General features: G+C 36.9%; 5 protein-coding genes across 5 annotated transcripts in view; 2 read left to right on the forward strand and 3 right to left on the reverse strand.

Annotated features, from left to right (window-relative positions):
- Positions 1–167: 167 nt before the first annotated feature.
- On the reverse strand, positions 168–1,278 carry PpBr36_02732 (uncharacterized protein; the record flags this gene model as incomplete). Its single annotated transcript, XM_029889910.1, has 4 exons — positions 168–199; positions 262–431; positions 510–630; positions 744–1,278. The coding sequence occupies 4 exons, from the start codon at positions 1,276–1,278 to the stop codon at positions 168–170; spliced, it is 858 nt and encodes a 285-aa protein (XP_029753457.1).
- A 413-nt stretch (positions 1,279–1,691) lies between these two features.
- Positions 1,692–2,205, forward strand: PpBr36_02733 (uncharacterized protein; the record flags this gene model as incomplete). The annotated part of the gene is made up of 2 exons (XM_029889911.1): positions 1,692–1,734; positions 2,066–2,205. 2 exons carry the CDS (start codon positions 1,692–1,694, stop codon positions 2,203–2,205), a joined length of 183 nt encoding a protein of 60 aa, XP_029753458.1.
- Positions 1,992–2,241, reverse strand: PpBr36_02734 (uncharacterized protein; the record flags this gene model as incomplete). Its single annotated transcript, XM_029889912.1, has 2 exons — positions 1,992–1,998; positions 2,063–2,241. 2 exons carry the CDS (start codon positions 2,239–2,241, stop codon positions 1,992–1,994), a joined length of 186 nt encoding a protein of 61 aa, XP_029753463.1.
- A 1,195-nt stretch (positions 2,242–3,436) lies between these two features.
- PpBr36_02735 (uncharacterized protein) lies at positions 3,437–3,972 on the forward strand (the record flags this gene model as incomplete). The annotated part of the gene is made up of 2 exons (XM_029889913.1): positions 3,437–3,452; positions 3,527–3,972. The coding sequence occupies 2 exons, from the start codon at positions 3,437–3,439 to the stop codon at positions 3,970–3,972; spliced, it is 462 nt and encodes a 153-aa protein (XP_029753464.1).
- PpBr36_02736 (uncharacterized protein) overlaps positions 3,541–22,228 on the reverse strand; it is a gene marked incomplete at both ends in the record, with an annotated part of 41,440 nt that continues 22,752 nt past the window's right edge. Inside the window, one exon of the mRNA XM_029889914.1 lies at positions 3,541–4,033. Coding sequence (XP_029753461.1) covers positions 3,541–4,033 — 493 coding nt within the window. The remainder of the gene's footprint in view (positions 4,034–22,228) is intronic.

Genomic DNA, 22,228 nt, shown 5'->3' on the forward strand with positions numbered 1-22,228 from the left:
CAAGCGGTAATGAACCTCGGCCAACAAATAAGAGTGGGTTACACGATTGATTTTCAGTGTTTCTAGGGCACAAAAATTAAAAACAATGGCATAAAAATCGGTGTCATTTGAACAAGTTGTGCGCTCTAGTGTAGGGCCTAGCACTCTCAGCCAACTGTCACATGTGATTACTCGTAGTACACCTCGTTGATTAAAGTTCCTGGAGTTGGTGTGTCAGCTAGTGAATTATTTGGGGTTCACGAATTGGATAAGGATGCTCACCAATCTTGTCAATATAGACACGCATATCATCACCGTGCTTAAGGCACACCTTGGGGTTCCTCATAGCTCCAACACCGGGCGGCGTGCCCAGCATGATGACGGTTCCGCGCTCGAGAGTGGTTCCCTGCGACAAGAATGCGAGCGTCTTGGGGATGGAGAAGATCATCTCGCTTGAAATTGGACATGGCATTTGTTAGTTCTCTCGAGTGAGCTTGCAAATGACTCTGCTTCGCAAAGCATTCACTCACCTTGTGTGGGAGTCCTGGACAGTCATGTCTCCAAGGGTGGCCTTGATAGCCAGCCCCTGAGGATCCTTGATGACAGAAGGTGAAACAAGGACAGGCCCAATGGGGGCCGAGTTGTCGAGACCTGCGCGGTTAAAACCACGACTGTCAGCATCAGCACAGCGCGCAAGTTACATCCAGAGGTCGACCACTCCTGCTCCCTGCCCCCCTCCGAAAAAAAAAAAAAAAAAAAAATACCTTTGGAGAAGCACCACTGGCTGTTCCTGAACTGCTCCGTCCTCGCGCTGACATCGTTACCAACTGTGTATCCCAGCACGTAGTCCATGGCCTCGCTCTCCTGGATGTCGCGGCCATCCTTTGCAATGACGAGCGTCAACTCGGCCTCATAGTCGCTGCTCCCGTCCTGGACAAATTTTGGGATTGAGATCTTGGCAGGGTGCGGGCCGGCCAGGGCGGTGCGCGGCTTGATGAACAGCACCGGATGCTCAGGCACCGGCATGTTGGCCTCCTTGGCGTGGTCGTGGTAGTTGAGTCCCAGGCACCGGATGAGGGGCACCTCGGACCGGTCAAGGGGACATAGCAGACGCGCCACCGTCAGAGTCTTGGACGTGACGACGCCGTCGAATGCGCTGCCGGTGATGAGCTTTGCTTGGATCTTTTGCCCGGCGTGGTGGGCTAGTCCGACGTCGGCGTCGCCTACGACCTCGCCCAGGTGCGTGAGGCCATCTTCCTCGGCGATGAAGCGGATCAATCGGGTCCAGCTGGGAGCCATTTTGTTTTTGTTTTTGTTTTTGTTTTTGATTATGGTTTCGATTAAAATATTCTGACTTTGTTTATTTTTGTTTCTGAATTTGGCGACGCATCAACGATATCTACAAGGTCAAGTAAAATAGCCCAAGTTGGAGGGGTGCTTTTTTGCGTGACGAGATTTCGTTGGACGCCCAATGCTTTCGACCCCACGGAAACCCGGGGGTTGTTGATTGTGGCATGCATGGCCAACGGCAGTTCGTCCCCAACACTACGTGCCAAGCCTTTGTGATTAATTACCGACTACCGAAAGTTCCTTAAGAACTACAACTGATTGCCCTGAGGTCCACTGTGTCGAGTGACTGAGTTACTGTAGAATTGGAAGAAAGATCCCCCGTTTATCCCGATATCGCCCCAAGGCGGGGTACTCTGGGGACGATGACGCCTAAGCCTAACCCTAAGGTTGATCATGCAAGCTCAGGTAAGCGTACCTTGGGTTGATTTTTCGGTCGCTATGTCTTGGCGAGAATTTCCTCAGTACGTGTCGACCACAACATTTGGCACTTGCATGCAGCACATCACCGATTTCTTTAACGAGGCAACCAGTGTTTTCCTTTTGTCGTTTTTATTGATCTGTCTCTAATTTCTCCAGAGAAAAAAAAAACAATCTTATGCATCGGTTCTGCATTCAACTGATAACAGTCGACTTGTCAAGTCGTTTTCCGATTGGCCAGGTTATCATTTGCTGTCGTCTTATATTAGCATGGCACTAAAACCCCCATTTATCATCAGCTCGATCATCCACATACCAGCATCCGTCAAGGTCACACTCCTCGTTTTTACTTCCGCTGCAGTAGTTCAATCTCGCGCAGGCGCCACAATCGACGCCACGACGACCGGGCTTGTGCAAAAGCGGAGAGACGTTGGTGTCGACCGCCACGGCGGAGACTGAGGCGGCGAAAAGAAGGGCGACGGCAAAGAACTTCATCTTGGAAAACGATTAGGGGCTTGAACCGGCAAGTCTGGGCTTGAATGTAGTACAGATTGTTAACAACGAAGAGATGAGGATTATGAGTTGAAATGATGGATGGAGATGGCGAGAAACAACATCCAGAGTTACGAATATGACCTCGATATTTATACTTGCTTTCTTACAAAGTGATGGCTCCATTCTCCATTGACTCGACGGTTGAATCTTCTGACTCTCAACTTACTGGTCTTTCTTTGTTTGTCGACCTTTGACAGAATTAGCACACGATCTCTTCGCGATGACGTGGCAGTATACGCCACAAGAACGAGTCGTCCAGATACATATTGACTGCATGGCAAGGTAACCATAGGAATATCGTGGAACAGCCATGTAGTTTAAACATATCAAGCTTCGTCTCAAGACGAGACTTGGTCTGTTTGAGGTCAATTTTAGTGCCGAATGTGGGCGCATAACATTCGAAAAAAATGCTTAGCCCCTGACTTGGACGATCATATAACTCTCTTTTGGGTTGACCTGAAAGCTTGTTTCTGGGTCCGACAATGGGTCGCGACATGCAGTCATTGAGATGGATTCCTTTGGTTCCTTTCTCTCGGTAGATCACGTTTGTGGATCCCCTGACTAAGTTGCCCCTTTCCCTTTGCGGCGTAGATGACATGCGTCACCTCATACCGCAGCATCCCATGGGTGCGGACCACATTTTGTTTCGTCAAAGACCACAGGTCTCGCGGACGGTAGTATGGTATCCAACCAGAGAGTAACAAAAATGGGGCTGATAGGAGCTGTGACTTTCTAGGGTCATCCATGGAATGAAAAAAAAAAAGACAGCCATTGTGATAGCTTGAGTCTTCCAGAGTCCTGGGTCAATATGAAACCTGCTCGACCTGGATGACCATGAGTCTTGGTGCGCTGGTGAAAAAAAAACCCCGGCATCGGCCCCAAGTCTCGAGAGAGAGAGGAAAACGGAGGAGAACCAAAAATTAAGGAGGAACAGTTTTGAGAAGAAAAAAAAATAAGGATATGAACAACCATAAAGAAAGGTTTTGCTGTGGCCATAGCGTGGCCATAGCGTTCACTTTTGGGTTAGCCTTTGCTTTAGATCATCTCATGGTTCGAGTATGAGTTCGACAGGGGTGGGAAATGATTTTTTTTTAAAAAGAAAAAAGAAAAAAAGGGCTCGTTAAACTTCATGACCATGGAGACCAACGCATGTTGGCTAAACAAGCCACTGAATTATTAAAAAAGTATATAGCAGTACACATTTTCTTTTAACACAAACCCACAGCCCAAAGCACCGCGTTATGGCTGATTTTGTACTGCCTTGGAATTCTCATGGCAATCCAAGCCGTTCGGTTTGGCGCTGCCACGCGTCTCTGTCTGTTCCCAAGGGCCATTGACCCCGGCCTCGTCAACCTGCGGCTGTCGCTCCTGCTTTCGCGCCCGGTGCTGCTCCCTGCCAGCCATGAGGATCCTCTCGCCGCTGCCACGGCCTGTGCGGTCCCGGGGGAGGCTGCTGGCGGCAGTGGCGGAGCCAAAGTCGAGATCTCCCAGGCTCGCCCCGGCGTCCAAGCTGCGCACCACGGCTCCGCTCCTCCTCGCCCTCAAAGTCCTCTTCCTCCTGGCGAAGTGCTGGCTCCAACACCGACAGCCGGTGCCGGACGTGCTGCGTACGGGATGGAAGAGGCTCCTGTTGAAGGGTCCCAGGGTCGGGAAGTTGCCGCCGATGATTGAAAAGTTGAGCTCGAGGTTGCACCACAGCAGGGCGGGCTTTGTTTTCTCTGCTTTGCCGAGTCTGGGCGATTAGCAAATAGTTTTTATGGGTTGAAGTTGTCTCAATTAAACCTCCCTGTTGACCTTTTATCCCTTTCTTTTCTTCTCTTGTTGAACCGGAAAGCTCAAAAGAGCAAACAGCCACAAGAAAAAAGAATTTTTTTTGTTTTTGGATGCTCACGGGTAATGTTACTACTTACGCAATTACCCACAATAATAGGGTGTGACCAAAAGCTTATATTAGTTTTTACACCGGTTTTAAAATAGTTCGGATACGATTTAATATTTCAAAATATTAGCCAAATATATATTTAAAGCTTTACGAAATTATAAAAGGACGTTTTCGTGCGTATCTCGAAAGAGATCGAGTATCGATATCCCGCTAATACGGTGTTTAAACTTATTAAACCCTTTTACGGATTCGCAAAAGCAGGTTTGCATTGGTTCGTTACATATTAGCGTTATTATAAAAGGCGATTAAATTGCATTCAATCAAATTACGATTTATATTTCCTCCTTCCCAAGAAAAACGACAATTTTGCTATTATGGGAATGTAAATAGATAATAGGTTGAATTTGGGAAATACAAAATTTATTCGGAAAAAGTAACAGGAATTCGACAAAACGGGTTTTCAGGTTAAATTATAAACGATTATATAACCAGGGGACGAACAAAGTTTTAGCGGTTATTTAATTAAAATGTATAATAAAGGTTTGGATATGCGCCAAAAAGGACAATTCGACAGGTTGCAACCTGTAACGACGAACCAACCAGGGGCATAAATATAAATATATTATTTAGCGAGTTAGAGGAGTATACGTTATATCGATCTGTAAACCGGAGGTTGCATTCGATTATACCGTAGCCGCGCAAATAGTAAAACCCTATAAAGAAAATTATAATTCGATAAATAAGCGGATCGAATGGTAAAGCCAAAACGTATAAAAAGGGTTTTTTATATTCAAATCGATTTTAAAACAGCGAAATTATTCGTATTTGTCGACGGGTCCTTTACCGATAATAAGGACCTTAATTCCCAAATCGGATATATAATACTTTATAGGAACAAATGCTCCGAGGATTAGGTAACCGGTTTTTAAATAACCGGTAATATTATATATTGGTTATTGACTAAATGTTACAAAATTATAAAAAAAACGTGTTAGCAATCGAGATTAATAATATAGTTAATGGATTTAATATTGGATTTATATTAAAAACCACCATCGGAACTATCCTGGAAAAGTTAAATTTACCTTTTTCACCTATGGTAATATACACGGACAACCTGTCGCTAAACCAATAATTAGTGCAATGGGGGATAACAGCGGAAAAACAATTTATAATTAATTTTTTAAGTTTAAAATAGTTATATGAAAGTCGTAAAACTGAAAGAATTAGATGGACTTTAGGAGAGACCAATCCGGTAAATTCTATAACTAAAAAGGCGCCCAATGGGGTTTTAACGGGATTTATTAATACCAATTCAACGGTAATGCGCATTGAAAAATAGTTAAAAAATTATAAGATTTACAGGAAAAAGCAAGAAAATTAAAGTACGAATTAAATCAATTGGGAGCGGTGAAACGATATAATGCGTCGCTGGCGGTTAAGAAACCGCGCCGCGAAATAAAACGCATCGTGCAAAAACACCGGAAAACACCGCAACGCTTTTACCAAAAACAAAAGAAATAAGAACAGCGTTACAAAATTTTAACGTTATATATTAAATTAAGCGTCCTCGTTATCACTTTCCTTTTTATCCTTTTCCTTGAACAAAATATTGTACTTGGCTTACATAGTTCTTTTAACCTATAAAATTTTAAACTGGCGAATAGCAGCAGCATAACTGACAGAACGGCGTTCCTCCGACGACAAATATTGAAAATCGTTATTTGCGGTAAAACTGCCTGTTAACAATATGGGTTGCTAACAGGGGTTTAGGCATTAGCCTAGGTGCGGCGTGGTACTAGTTTTATTGTAGAAGCCTGTAATTACAGGGCTTAAATACATTAAACTGTTCACTAATTTTGGGATTAATAAATTTAATTCATTAATGGGAAGATTTTGCTTTATCTCCCTTATATATTTCCCGATATCGAAATGGGGGTCCGTACCCCGCAAAGGGTTCCGGTACCGTACACGATTTTCCGAAAAGTTATTTTATATGCGTTGTTGAAAAAATACCCTTATTTCCATACAAACCATTTTTGGGTTCGCACTTATTTGCTAGTTTGGTGAAAATTTTAACCCGGTACAGGGTAATTAATTCGTAAATGCAGGTTGGGTGTTAAACCCGGTATAGGGTAAAACCCCATTAGCAAATAGTTCAAATCGCAATTCCTGCAATATAAAATATAATAAAAGATCCGACAGCCCCAACAGCCCCATTTCGGCACTATTTATTATAGTTTATATACAAATAAAAGTGGACCCATTATATGCTAAATAACGCATATAATTAATACCCCCTTTTTTGCTACTATTCACATAAAATCGGAAAAGAAAAATATATAAAAAATAAAACCCCTAAAAAAGATCCCCTTTGTGTCCCAACCCGACTCGAATTCCCGATATAAACCCCCTGGATAATTAAGCCCTTTATACCGACTTATGACCCCTGAAATGGACGAACCCCCGAATTGGAAAAAAACCCCAAAATTATGATAACCCCCGGGTTCGAACCCCCGATTTGCATAATATCAACCCACGGATTAAATTATTAAACCAAGTACTTAGTTTGGTTGTTTGTTAATAATAGTCCAAACTAGGCATACTATATAAGGTATTTCGAATGCGTAAATCGCCCAAAATACGAGTTTTTTCAATTTTGTATCAACTTTTGGTATAAAATCGGTATAAATTGTTTATTAATTAACCTGTACAGGGTAAACTCGGGTAATACGGAAGGTATTAGGTTAACAAAAATCCAATATTGCAAACAAAAAAATATGGTGGGTAATTAACTAACGAATTATTTAAATAATACCTTAGAACTTAATAGGTAAAAACTAAGCTTTTAGGGGTTTAAACCCTATAAACTTTAAAAAAAAACCCTTAAATTGGAAGCGTTGAAGGTTTTATTAGGCCATTAGCGGGTATTTGTTTGGATTCCAGGTATTTTAAAGTTATTAATCCATTTATAATTAACTCCCATACGTAATAAAATTTTAATAACGTATATTTAATATGTTGGTGGTGCGTAGGGTTATATACGCTAATTATAAAACCTGTATTATTTCCAAATATTGCAATAAGGCCTGTTATAAATAGTCCAACTTTTATAAATAGGCTTTTAAACCATTATATTTCACGCAGGGTTTCCGCTAAAGCATCGATTTCGGCTTTTGAAGTGCTTAAAGCTATAATACTAACTTTTTTGCATTTCCACGTTATAGGGCCCCCAAATAAGGTATACAAACACCGTAAATGGATTTCAAATCTTTTTTAACCCCGGCAAAATCGCTATTACTAAAACCCAATAGTTTCAGGCCTTTAAAACCCCTTATTAATAAATTGGAATATAATTTAATTTTAAATACTCTATTTCCGTGATAAATAAATAAAGATGTAATACCCGTTAAATAATGTAATAGGTTTTTAACTATCGTTTAATAAATTGTAATAATTTTTATTTAAAAACGTAAAAGCCATTAAACCGCGAAACCGATATCCGGGCGCGTTAATAGGATTAAATATATAAAAGTGCCGATAATACGCTGTAATAATTCAATTTCTAACGCATTTACGGGTTTACCCCCGCTATATCTTAGCATACCCGGTTATAAGGGAATGAGTATAGGTTTGCAATCAATTAATCCAGAAGTTGCTAATATTTTCCTCTATATACTAACTTTAATGGTGCTAAAATAAACGTTTAAACCTATCCTTTATGATTTAAACGCCTAAAAAATAGGTTGCAGGGCCCCTATCTTCCAACGCGTATACTTTATTAAAACGGGCTTTTAAATCCAGAATATATTGCAATTTAGAATTTATTAGCAGGTAGTCGTTTACAAAGGTAACGATAAAAAATTTGGATTTAATGTTATAAAAAACAGCCGGATTAAAGATTAACGGTTTAAAACCTTTTTGAAAAAATAGGGTTTTGAATTTGTTTTACCATTTTATTAAACCCTGTTTTAAACCGTATAACGCTTTTTCCAACTATATGACCTGCAACTTTCTCGGATTATAACCCATTTCCACTAAAATTTAAGCGGTAATAAGGTTACAAAATTTAGCCTATTCGTTAACACCGCTTGGAATTTGCAAATGTATATTTACGTCGGTAAGCTCACTATTTAAAACCGCACCGATAAAATCAATTTGTTCTATTTCCCAATTTTGTGCATTAGGTATAATTAAAGATATACGCCAGGTAGGTGGTATATTAATATTAGCAAAAATCTCGATAAAATTGAGGCCTTCGACCGGAAAAAACCCCTAATTACTAACCCACTTTTATATTTTATAGGCTTATTATTTTCATGCTTTCTTAATTTAAATACCGGCCGGGTAAAAGTGAATTTACGGCCTGCAAATATTTTAATTTTAAGGATAAAACGGAAGGTTTTTGCAGTAACGATCTGGTCGAATTCAAACGTTAAAACAATTAACCATTTAGCATTTTCAGGGCTATTTAAAGCCTGCTAATAATCATTTGGTTCACCGTTTTTAACGGGTTTTTTCTTTATTTTCTTTTTGGTTTAAAAAGAAAAATAAGGCACTTAATTTATATCCATTAAATCTGGGTTTTCGAACTGCGAATTTAATTCCATATTTTGTATTTTAGGTGCTGAAAACACCGGAATTTCCGCTACTTTAGGTACTGGATTAGGTACCGTTACAGTTATAGGCTCTGGGGGGNNGTGAACAGTAAATTATACAAACCTGGCGGGCACTATATTTTCAGGGTTTAAATACGCTCTAACGGGTGGTAAATACCCTATATTTTCAGGGTTTTTTAAAATGTAATTATTCGCTGGAACGCTGTTGATTTCTGTTACGACCAGACAAGTTGGGTTAGTACCAATGAGGCCAGGCGGGGTCACACCCCTCCTAACGACATTCGACCAGAAAAAACACCGACCCACAGATAATAAAATTACATAAAAAATCACGTAACCCCACGTAACCGCCAGAAAAACGATATAATTAATATACCACATATCAATCATAGCAAAACAAATAATATGCTGGCTATAAAACATATCACACATATTACACCCTAAACAACGGATTATATAAGGATACGCTCATTACCATATAAATGAAATTTAACTTAAAATTGCTTAGCAGCAATTAACTTATTATTTACCCAAAAATCGATTATAATTTTACCCCAGTTATTAAAAAACCCCAATTACCCAATCCAAACGCTTAATTGCTTTAACCCACTGTATTTTACCCTAAAAACAAATTATCTAATACCTTAATCGGAACATTTGAATTGCTCCTATTTAATATTTTACTTTAAAATATACCGAATAATATCGCCGAAATAATATTTTCCAACAAAACCACCCTTTAAACCCCCTTTACCACTAACGCTCCGGCCAACGCTAACGCCTTACGTCAAATAATCGCGACGTTCCAAATAAAAAATCGACAATTCCAAAAACGAATAACCAAATAAATTAATTAAACCAATAAAAACCATATTAAATACCTTTTACCATTACCTTATAATAGCACCCCAAATACCCTATAGGAATTCCTTACGGGAACCCGGGCCTACCTTCATTTTAACGAAAACAATTTCGATAATAACGCAAAAAAGGTCACCTACGCAACCTCGTTATTAAAAGGCGATACGCTTACCTGGTTCGAACCAATTTTACGAAATTATTTGGACCACAATAAAAAAAAACCGTAAAATTAAAACCAATCGCATTTTCGACGATTACGAAAATTTCGAAAAATATTTCAGGGGAGCATTCGGTAACCCAAACGAAAAACGCACGGTTAAACGTAAATTGGTGCGTTTTATTTAAACCAAATCGGCATCCAAATATATTAATAAATTTCGACAAATTACCGCCAAATTACCATTGGGCCCCGAAACCCTAACAACACGGTTTTATGCGGGATTTAAAAAAAAAATAAAAACGAATTTATTAAAAAAACGACCCGACACTTTAACCGAATACGTAAAACTAATAATTAAAATCGATAACCGATTTTACGAACGAAAATTGGAACGACGCGAAAAACGCAACGTATAGGGACCAATTTTGCGACAAACCAATACGGGACGCAAATACCAATACCCTAAACCGCCTCGCTAATATAATATTTCCTACGGAATATATAACGGACCCATGGACTTTAACGCGACCCAATATAAAAAATTTCGCAAAAATGCTAAAAATGGTAAATATTTTAAATGCGATAAACCAGGATATATAACCAAATTTTATCCCCGAAACATTTCGGACCTACACCCCGACTCCAAAAGACCACGAAAATTAAACGCCGTTACCCATTAACGGACACAATTGGATTAATACAATTTAATAAATTGGACCGTATATTACAACGATAATTATATAATCCACAATAACGCAAACATGGACGCAAAATAATACCCACAAAAACCTAAAAACATTCGGACTTTAATAATAGGAAACCGCGTACCTATTAAGACCAAACCACCAACACAATTACGCAAATAAAACGCCAAACTACCCGAGCCTACGGAATTAAATACTTTAAAAAAATTAAAACCAAAACCATTGGGGCAAACCCACCATATCCGGATAATCCAACAAACCCTAACGGACGAATCCAATAACGAATTAAAGGACGAATCCAGCGAAAAAAAGCGATACTTTTAAACCTATATAATGCAGCAAAAAAAACCAACCCTTATATATATAAAAAAAAACTTATCGACTTATACCGAAACGACCAATTAGTGTAATTTCCCGGAGTACTATTTCGAATACCGATACAAAACCCCACAAAATTAATTAATCCAACCTTCGGAAACCACCCAATTCGAAATACCAAATATCCCAAATATACAAAAATATTGTGGGCAAAATATTTTCGAAATAATTGCGGATTGCATTTTAGCAAAAACATAATCCACGATTTTTTTCCACGACGACGCAAAACAATAAATATCCACGAAATATATACCACTATTAAATTATTTAATTGGGAAACTAAAATAAGATTTAACACCGAACTAGCGGTAATTTTTACCCTTTATAACAATTACCCCATGGCATATTATAATTAAAAACAATTTCCATAATACAAATGCACCCGAAATATTTGCAAAATACATATATTAACGAAAACACATATATAATACGAAATAAAAATACGATAACCAGGACCCGCACCCATAATTAAAATCGTGTGGAACCCCAACGTTAAAAACAACGAAATACCCACGAACGTACGAAAAACGCCTGCACCAATAGGGCACCGATTTAATAAAATTCAAATTAAAAACAACCATACGCCCCGAAACAAAAAAAAATGAGGACCCACGACGCGAATCCAATAAACTAAAAAATTAAAATAACCAAACGGTATAAAGCACCAAACGGTAGCAATAAAAACGAAATAAAAAACCCTAAACGCCACGCAAACCACGAAAGCAGTACACGAATACATATTCCTAAGTATACGATTTAATGGAAAACCCATACGAACGCTTTTTAACAGCGGAGTATAAAGCAATTACATTTTTGCAAAAATCGTAAGAAAACGAGGAATATTTTGGTAACAAAAAAAAAACTATATCGACTGCAAACCGTAAAAAAAGGCAGTTTTATACGGGAACGGCACCATTAAAACAAAAACCGTACACCTTTAAATGGAAAATTATGGACGAAAAAAACAAATCACTTTGGACATTACGGAAATAGGGAATAAAAACATAATTTTAGGAATTCCTTGGTTTAAAAAAAGCAACCCCCGGATAAATTGGATTACAGGCCAAATTTAATGGGAAAAACACCTAATTATTAAACGACCTCCAATATAATAAGGTTTATATAGGAAATATAAAGCACGGAAAAATTAAATAAAACAAATGGCGTACTTACAGGAAAAACGACCAACCCCGGAGCCAATATCGGAAAAAAAGCGATTATTTACAGGCTAAAACCGATCCAACCACATAACACCAATTACGAAAAAACAAACCAAAAACGGCAAAGTCCCAAAAAAATAACAAAATTATACACAATTATTTAACCAGAAATTCGAAATAAAATTACCCGAACACAATCCGTTCGATTACGAAATATTATTAAAAAAAAACCAACCAAAATTCCACAAAATATACGGTTTAAATCCGACACAAATGGAAGTTATAAGCGAATATTTCGCAAAAAGCCTTAAAAGAAATTATATTAAACCATCGATATTACCAATAGGATACCCAATCCTTTTCGTACTAAAAAATATGGAAAACTACAATTATACGTAATTTACAAACAATTAAACGACATTACCATAAAAAATTGCTACGCGCTCCCATTAATAGGAAAACTTCGAAACATACTTTATTAAACATAATAATTTACAGTATTAAACTTTAAAAAAATTTATAATTTAATCCGCATAAAGGAAAACGAGGAATGGAAAACAGCATTTCGCACCAAACGAAAACATTACGAATACCTGGTAATACCTTTCGGTTTCACCAACGCCCCCGCAACCTTTTAAACTATAATTAACCACGTTTTTAGGGAATATTTAAATATTTTTATCGTTATTTACCTGAATAATATCCTTATTTTTTCCAAAACGTTGGAAAAATATAAAAAACACGTTCACACAATTTTATAAAAACTACAAAATGCTAAATTTTTAATTAAACCCGAAAAATGCATTTTTTACAGCAAATAGCTTAACTTCCTAAAATATATTATCGCCCCTGGAAAAATTAGGATACAAAAATCAAAAATCCAAACAATAAAAAAATGGCCCCAACCATAAAACGGAAAAATCGTTCGGGTATTTTTTGGATTCGTAAACTTTTACAAACAATTTATTAAAGGTTACGGCGCGATCGCCACCCCATTAACCAATATAACCAAAAAAAACCTAAAATTCCAATAAATGGAACGAATACAACAAATTTTCGAACAATTACGAAACGCAATAGCATAAAAACCGATTTTTAAAATACCAAACCCAACGAAATTGTTCGAAATCAAAACCGACGCATCCGATTATGCAATCGGAGGACAACTTAACCAACGAAACGAAAGAAAACGCCTACACCCTTACGTTTTTTTTTCACAAAAATTATATAAACCAAAATTTAATTACCAAATCCACGATAAAAAATTTATAATTATTATCCGAATATTCCAAAAATGGAAACTACAGCTATCCGGAATTAAATACAAAATACTAATTTACACGGACTATAAAAACCTAACCTATTTTACCACCAGCAAAATGTTAAATAAACGACAAATTAAATGGGTAAAATTCCTATTAAAATTTTATTTTGAAATTATTTACCGAAAAAGAACAAAAAATGGTTAAACCGACGCTTTTAACAAAAAACTAAACCATAAAAACACGGTACCCGAAAAAATACGGAAAATTTTTACGGCAAACGACAGCGGAAACCTTTTACCAATTTACCGAAATCTTATAACGACCAATACGGTAACCACACCAGAAGAAATACGGAAAATCCACGAAAATAAAACCCACGGATACCAAAAAATTTCCAAAACATAAAAACGGTTAAAACAGCACCATAATTTCAAAGGAATACGACAAAAAATACGAAAAACCATTAAGGATTGCGAATTTTGCGCAAAAAACAAATCCGCCAAATACAAACCTTACGGGCTCTTATAACCTTTTCCAACCCCTAATAAGGCCTGGTAAACCATTATAATAAATTTTATCGTTAAACTACCACCTTCGGAAAAACCATTTACTAAAATTAAATACGATAGCATATTAATTATAATGGACAAATTTACTAAATACGCCTATTTCTTACCCTATAAAAAAAGTAGCAACGCCGAAAGAATTGCCTATTCACTTTTACGAAGAATTGTCAACAATTACGGGCTTCCAAAAAACATTATTACGGATAAAAATGAATCTTTTACATTAAAATTTTGGAAGTTTTTAATGGAATAATTAGGAACTAACTATAAATTATTTACAATATTCCACCTACGAGCAAACGGACAAATAAAACGAACAAACTAAATATTAAAACAAAATTTAAAATATTATATAAACCACAAATAGAATAATTAGGTACGGTTATTATCCATAACACAATTCGCATATAACAGCTTAGAAAATAAAAATACCAAAATAACCCCGTTTTATACCAATTACGGATTTAACCCTACGGTATATGGAAAACCAAAAACCACGATTACTGCCCCACGAGCCGATAAATAAGCAAACGAACTACGAAAACTCCACCAAAAACTCCAAGAAAAATTGAAATTCGTACGAACAAAAATAATTAAATACGCCAACCAATATCGGATAAAAGGACCATTTTTTCAAAAAAAAACGTTTATTTTATTCGACGTAATATTAAAATATAACGACCAAATAATAAATTTAATTTCAAAAAGTTTGGACTTTTTAAAATCGACAAAAAAATCAACGAAACCAATTATAAATTATTATTATTAGGAATTATAAAAATCCACCTAACGTTCCACGTATTACTATTAAAACCAGCACCACCCGGTACTAATATATAAAAACCCATCGAAATCGACGTAAAAAAAACGTACGACGTCGAACGGATACTGGACCATAAACGCAACCACGGTAAAATAAAATACTTTATTAAATAGGAAAATTATAAATACGAAAAAAATATTTGGAAACCCCTTAACCACCTCCAAAATTGCCAGCAGCCACTCCGCCAATATTATTAAAAACTGGATTTGCGAATAAATTACCCAAAAAAAGGACGACCTAAAAGAATATTACCTACCATTCCCAAAAACTAAAAATCAACCAAAATTCGAAACCACACCATTAAACGAACCTATAAAAAAACGATTAACATATACCACAAACCAAAATATACGAACAAAACAATTTACCGACCGAATATTGCGTAAAAATATTTACCTTATCCAACAAAAAAAAATTCAAAAAACCTATTAGGAAAAACGAATCCCAAACAAAATTGGGATCCGGAAAAAACGATTTCAAAAACATTTTAGGAAAAATTTCGGCCGATCGCCGCCGTTCCTCCTATTTTGTTTCCTTACGCTCGATTGAATCCAATTCCTCGAAATTATCGATACCACGACGAACCGCCTTTATTATTTTTTTAAACCATATTTCTTTATTTACGCAACCGAAAAACTTTTTCCTCCGCCGTTTCCAATTTAAATTTAAATTTTAAATATTGGGCCGCGATCCTATATAATTGCTTTCGGGAAATACCCATAACATTGCATTACGAACGACCCAGGCGAATATATTCGATATAAGGAAAGGAATCCCGAAGCGATATAACGCATTTCGCGATCCCCTGCAATTCGCAAACAAAACAAAAAAACATTTCGACCGCCGAAAAAAAAAGCATAAAAAACAAATCGTTGCGACGAACGGTAAACGTGCGACCACGAATTTTAATTACGCGATTAAATATAGCGTAAAAAAGTTAGCAAAAAATGGAATATGGGAATAAAAACAAAAATTAGGGGAATATAAATTATTTAAAGGTTAAAAAGATTTGGCCAAAAAAAAGGAAACCTAATATTACGGCCAAATAAATTGATTTAATATTAATAAAGCCAAACGGCGTCACACCCCTCCTAGCCACATTCGACCAAAAAAAACACTGACCAATAGGAAATAAAATTATATAAAAAATTAGGTAACCCCACGCAACCGCCAAAAAAAGGATATAATTAATATACTATAAATTAATTATAGTAAAACAAATAATATATTGGCTATAGGATATATTACATATATTACACGCAGGATAACGGACTATATAAGGACACGCTTATTATTATGTAAATAAAATTTAGTTTAGGATTGTTTAGCAGCAATTAATTTACTATTTACCCAGGAATCGATTATAATTTTACCCCAATTATTAAGGAACCCCAATTACCCAATCCAAACGCTCAGTTGCTTCAACCCACTGTACATTACCCTAAAAACAGGTTACCCGATACCTTGATCGTAACAATTTCGTTTTTAGATTCAAAATTAAAATCCCCCTTTAAATTTGTATTTTCCCCCTCTAAAATCTGTAGCGTCTGCCCTGGAATAACCAAATTTTTAACGGTTATACCCTTTATTATTTTTACGGTTAAGATTTTCTATACGGCCCGCTTAACGGGTGCGTAAACCAACGTTGTAAAATTCCATAAATGGGTTAAACATTTTACCGTTTCGGTGCTGGGAACCAATTTATTAAATTTTTGGCGTTTTTCCAGCGGTATAATAACCTGGCATACAGTACCAATAGCCCGAAAATGCTTGAAACTGGGTTTATGCGGTAATCTAAATTGGAATTCGGAATAAAATTCCTCGTAAAGTGTTAAATCCCTATTAATTACCGGTGTACGGTTAACTAAATTAACCACGGCAAACAGTAAATGATATTATAAATATAATGGTAAACCCGCCGCTATAATATTAAGCCGAAGCATATGCAAAATAATCCTGACGGACCGTTCCGTTAATCCATTTTGGCCGTGGTTATAAGGATTCGAAATGCTAAAATTAACAGGCTTACTTATAAACCAATTTTGAAAATTTATATTAACCTCGTACCCCCCATCGAGATGTAAATCTAAAGAGTGACGCCCGTACCTAGTTTTTAAAACCTTAAAAAAGCTTTTAATAACCATTGAAACCGTAGGTCTGGTTTTATTTCTCAATAGGATTAACCACCGAAAACGTGATTTTCGGTCCATTAATAACAAAAATACGGGTTACTAATTATATGCGTTATTTAGCATGTAATGGGTCCACTTTTATTTGTATATAGGCCACAATAGATAGTGCCCAAGTGGGGCTGTTGGGGCTGTCGGATTTTCTGTTATATTTTGTGTCTGTTGCAGGAGTTGCGATTTAAAGTCAGCGAGTGGGGTTTCACCCTGTACCGGGTTTATTACCCACCCTACACTTACGAGTCAGCTACCCTATACCTGGTTAAAATTTTCACCAAATCAGCAAATTAGTGCGAACCCAAAAATGGTTTGTATGGAAATAAGGGTGTTTTTTCAACAACGCATACAAAATAATTTTTCGGAAAATCGTGTGCGGCACCGGAACCCTTTGCGGGGTGCGGACCCCCATTTCGATGTCGGAGAGTATGTAAGGGAGATAAAGCAAAATCTCCCCCACTAATGAATTAAATTTATTAATCCCAAAATTAGTGAATTTAATATATATAAACCCTGTAATTACAGGTTTTTACAACGCAATTAGCACTACGCCGCACTTAAGTTAATACCTAAACCCCTATTGTTAGCCCATATTGTTAACAGGTGATAAACCCGGAAAGGTTTTAACTTATGCACTAAAATGCATTTTGCATCGCTGGAAAGCCTGAAATTAAGGTTTTATTTTGGTTATTGTCGCATTTTTACAGCAGGTATATTGACGACGATATTGCTGTTTTTGTGCGAAATTGTTGGTTTTAAGCGTTAATTCAGCACCTAACCCCCTGTATTTACAATGGGGATAGTTAAAAATTAGCGTTCGATTCAGGCCCTTTTAGGTACTGTAGCGATCGTTTGTATTGCAAATCCAAAATTTTTGGTATGGTTTTTGTGGATCGTGCACGCCATTGTAATTGGTTCAAATTTTTAATAGGGTTCACGCTAGCGAACTAGGGCCAAAAACCCCTGTATTCGTTCGCTAATAGCCCACTAAATCCTAATGCGTTTAATAGGGCTTATAATAACCTATAAACCCATTAGCGGAATTACGTTAATGGTTAATTTACCCTGCACGATACCCTGCAATCTACCTTGCACCCATTTAACGAATCAAATTCGTTACGTGTATTTGGATTGGTACAAATACCAGGGCACCCATTAATTGGGGACTTTAGGGATTCCAACCCTGTATTTTAATGGATGTTAACCATTAAAAATAGCAATAAACCCTGTAATTGGCAGTTACAGGCCTATACCCGTTAAAAGACAAACGGTATAGCAAATCCTAAATAAAATAAGGTATTTACGTTTAGGTAATTAGGTTAATTAATTATAATTATAAATTAGCGAATTGCAATTATGATTTAAATTACCCTATAATGGAAAACAACCCTATATCGGGCTTTCCAGGCCCAAATCCAACAAATAGGGGGCCTAAACCCAGCCCAAACGAAGTTTTAACCGCTAAATTAAGGTTTAAAATATGCAATTAAAAACATTAATTACGCAAATGGATTAGTTTCAAAGGAGGATTTAACAATTAATTACCCTATTAGCCCTAAAAAGCGGTAATTCCACTAATTTTAATAATAATTCGGAAAACAAACCCGTTACCGCACCCCCTAATCCACCTGGTAACCTAATTTTAAGTAACGGGATAGGTAAAAAATTATCGAAACGGGTATTTTCCTTCCCCGAAAATTGCAAATTAGTAGGGGCTAACAATTACGATTTGTGGAAATAGGCGTTAATAATACAGTTTAGGGCTATAAAAGCAGAGGAATTTATTTACAACCTTGAAATTGGCTATACCCTACCGGAATACGAACAATCAGTCCTATTATTATTTATAAAAAACAATTTAACCAAAGAACCTTTAATGTCCATTGCATGGCATTCCAGCCCCGTAACGGCTTATAAAACCCTGGAAAATAATTATTCCGTTACACCCGAAATTAAGCGAAATTCATTATATCGGGAATTCCACGCCTTAAACTTTTCGAACTTTAAAGGAACAATACCTGAATTTAACAGCCGTTTTAACTTACTGGTAGCTAAATTAACGAATACTAACGTGCAAATTAACCCCGTAAACGTTCGAAATTAGTATTTACAGGCCCTGGAGGGGATATTCGTTATTTGGACCGAACGCCAACGCAATACCTAACGGGCCCTGCAGGCAATAGGCCAAAATTCGGAAAAGTTAAATTTGCAATATTTTATGTCGGATTTTATATCCGAAAATTCGATTTCAGGCTTTACAACGGCTAAAGCCGCTAATTATAGGTGCAAAGGCACAAAAACGGGTAAAAGAAACGCTAAACAAGGCGCTAAAAAGGAAAAAAATGGGCAGGAAAAAACCTTTAAATTACGAAAAAAAATTAAAAACTCTAACTCGGATTCTGCTTTTGCAAAAAATATTAAATCCTCCAATTCCAGCGAATTAACCGTCGGAACGTCCATAATTTCCATAAATTTCGAATTATTTACGGGCTCCATTCCAGGTAACGTTAACGAAAGCGTAGCATATAACGCCTTGGAATAAAAGGTTAATTCCGCTATTAGCGGAATTATAAAATTACGTTCGGATTCGGATTCGGAAACCAATACCGGTAAAACGTTAAAACCACAGGTTTTAGCAGCTGTTTTCAGGGTTAAAACGAAGCCTGGACGCGGCGTAAAAGGGACACCTAAACTATAAAAGCTAGGTTACCCTATCCTGTACGATATAGGTAGCACGCACCATATTTTTGCAAATAAGCAATTTTTTACCGATTATACCCCCGGTTTTACAGTCGAAATCGGTACAGGAGGTGGCTTTATTAGGCCTGTAAATACCGGAATTGTAAAAATACAGGTCCGTTACGGCCAAAAAGCTGACGAATTTAAAAAGGTTACGTTAAATAACGTTTTATATATCCCTTCATTTGGAATAAATATCGTTAATGGCCTTATACACTATAATATAGGGGGCGTATTATTAAAAGATACCCTGTACGATAAGGATCGTAAGGCGTGGGGACGTTTTAATACCGTTAAATATTCGTTTTATTTAAAGGTTAAAAGGTGCGATATCTTTATTCGAAATATACCAAAAATGTCGAATTACGCCTGTATAATTGGTAAATATAGCACCGCTTTTAGCATGGCCTTACAGGGGGTTAAAAAGGGCTGCGCAACCCCGTTGGAAGTAAAATTACATAATATAAACCCCGAAAATTACGAGGATTATAGAATTTACACCGATTCGGAACCGGAAGAAAATACGGTAACGGAAAAGCTAAATCCCGAACAAAATACGGAAATAGCCGTAAATTCACCTGTAACGCAAAAACTTAGCGGTAAAAACCCTGAAAATCCACGTGAAATTGGGCCTTGTAGGCCCGGCACACCGTTAAATAACCTTTTCATACAGCTTAACATAAAAAGGATTATTTCCGAAAAAGAGGGGGTTTCTTACATAAGAAATCCGTTGTCAAAATCTCCTTTATTATCGGATTTTGAGCAGGCCCCTGTAAATTACTTTTTTTTAAGCTTAAAACGGATTACGGACGGTTGGTTAACCCCTGAAGGAAACGGAATTACAGGTGATTGTGACGAAATCCAGGCCCAAAAAACCCTGTTATGGCACAGGCGTTTGGGGTATATAGGGTTATTATTGCTAAAACAAACCGCCAAAATTATAAACGGTTTACCTAATTTAGATAACACTACGGCAAGTACCTGTATTGCTTGTATTGAAGCTATTTCTGTTAGGCGTACAAATAAGGTCGCACTCCCTATACCCCCTAATATTTTCGATTTTATAAAAGGTAGTATAGTGACCTTTAAGCCTAATTCTCACAATAAAAAGCCCGTATTTTGGTTATTAGTGGACCGAAAATCACGTTTTCGGTGGTCTATCCCATTAAAAAATAAAACCGGATTTACGGTTTTAGTGGCTATTAAAGGCTTTTTTAGGGTTTTAAAGGCTACGTACGGGCGCTACCCCCTGAATTTTTACTTCGATGGGGGGTATAAGGTTAATATAAACCTTTAAAATTGGTTTACAAACAAAGGTGTTAATTTTAGCATTTCGAATCCCTATAACCACGGCCAAAACGGATTAACGGAACGGTCCGTTAAGGTTATTTTGGATAAGCTTCGGCTTACCATTATAACGGCGGGCTTACCACTATATTTATAATATTATTTATTACCTGCCGTGGTTAATTTAGTTAACCGTACAGCGGTAATTAATAGGGATTTAACACCCTACGAGGAATTTTACTCCGAATTCCAACTTGGATTACCGCACAAGCCCAATTTAGGGCATTTTCGGGTTATTAGTACTGTATACCAAGTTATTATACCGTTGGAAAAACGCCAAAAATTTAATAAATTGGCTCCCCGCACCGAAACGGTGAAACTTTTAACCCATTTATCAAATTTTACAACGTTGGTTCACGCACCCGCTAAACGGGCCGTATATAAAACCTTTACCGTAAAAATTATAAAGGGTATAACCGCTAAAAATTTGGCTATTCCAGGGGAAACGCTACCAATTTCAAAGGGGGAAAATACAAATTTAAAAGGGGACTTTGATTTTAAACCTAAAAACGAAATCAACAGCGTTCCAGCGGATAATTATCCCCTAAAAAACCCTGAAAATATAGGGCATTTACCACCGGTTACAGGGCAGTTACCACCCGTTACAAGGCATTTAAACCCTGAAAATACAATGCCCGCCAGGCCTGTACAGCCTACCGTTCGCCCCCCAAAGCCTTTAACGGTAACGGTACCTAATCCAACACTTAAAACAACGGAATTTCCGGTGTTTTCAGCATTTAAAATACAGAATATGGAATTAAATTCGCAGTTCGAAAACCCAAATTTAATGGATATAAATTACGTGCATTATCTCTGTTTTTAAACCAAAAAGAAAATAAAAAAAAAACCTACTAAAAATGGCGAACCAAATAGTCACCAACAGGCCTTAAATAGCCCTGAAAATGCTAAATGGTTAGCTGCTTTAGCGTCTGAATTCGACCAAATCGTCACTGCAAAAACCTTCCGTTTTATCCCAAAAATTAAAATACCTACAGGCCGTAAATTCGTTTCTACCCGGCCGGTATTTAAATTAAAAAAGGATAAAAATAATAAACCTATGAAATATAAAGTTAGGTTTGTTATTAGGGGTTTTTTACAGGTCGAAAGCCTAAATTATATTGAAATTTTTGCTAATATTAATGTACCACCTATTTGGCGTATATTATTAGCTATAGCTAATGCACAAAATTGGGAAATAAAACAAATCGATTTGATTCGTGCGATTTTAAATAGTAACCTT

The sequence above is a fragment of the Pyricularia pennisetigena genome, chromosome 3 (assembly GCF_004337985.1).
Source record: "Pyricularia pennisetigena strain Br36 chromosome 3, whole genome shotgun sequence".
Lineage (NCBI taxonomy): Eukaryota > Fungi > Ascomycota > Sordariomycetes > Magnaporthales > Pyriculariaceae > Pyricularia > Pyricularia pennisetigena.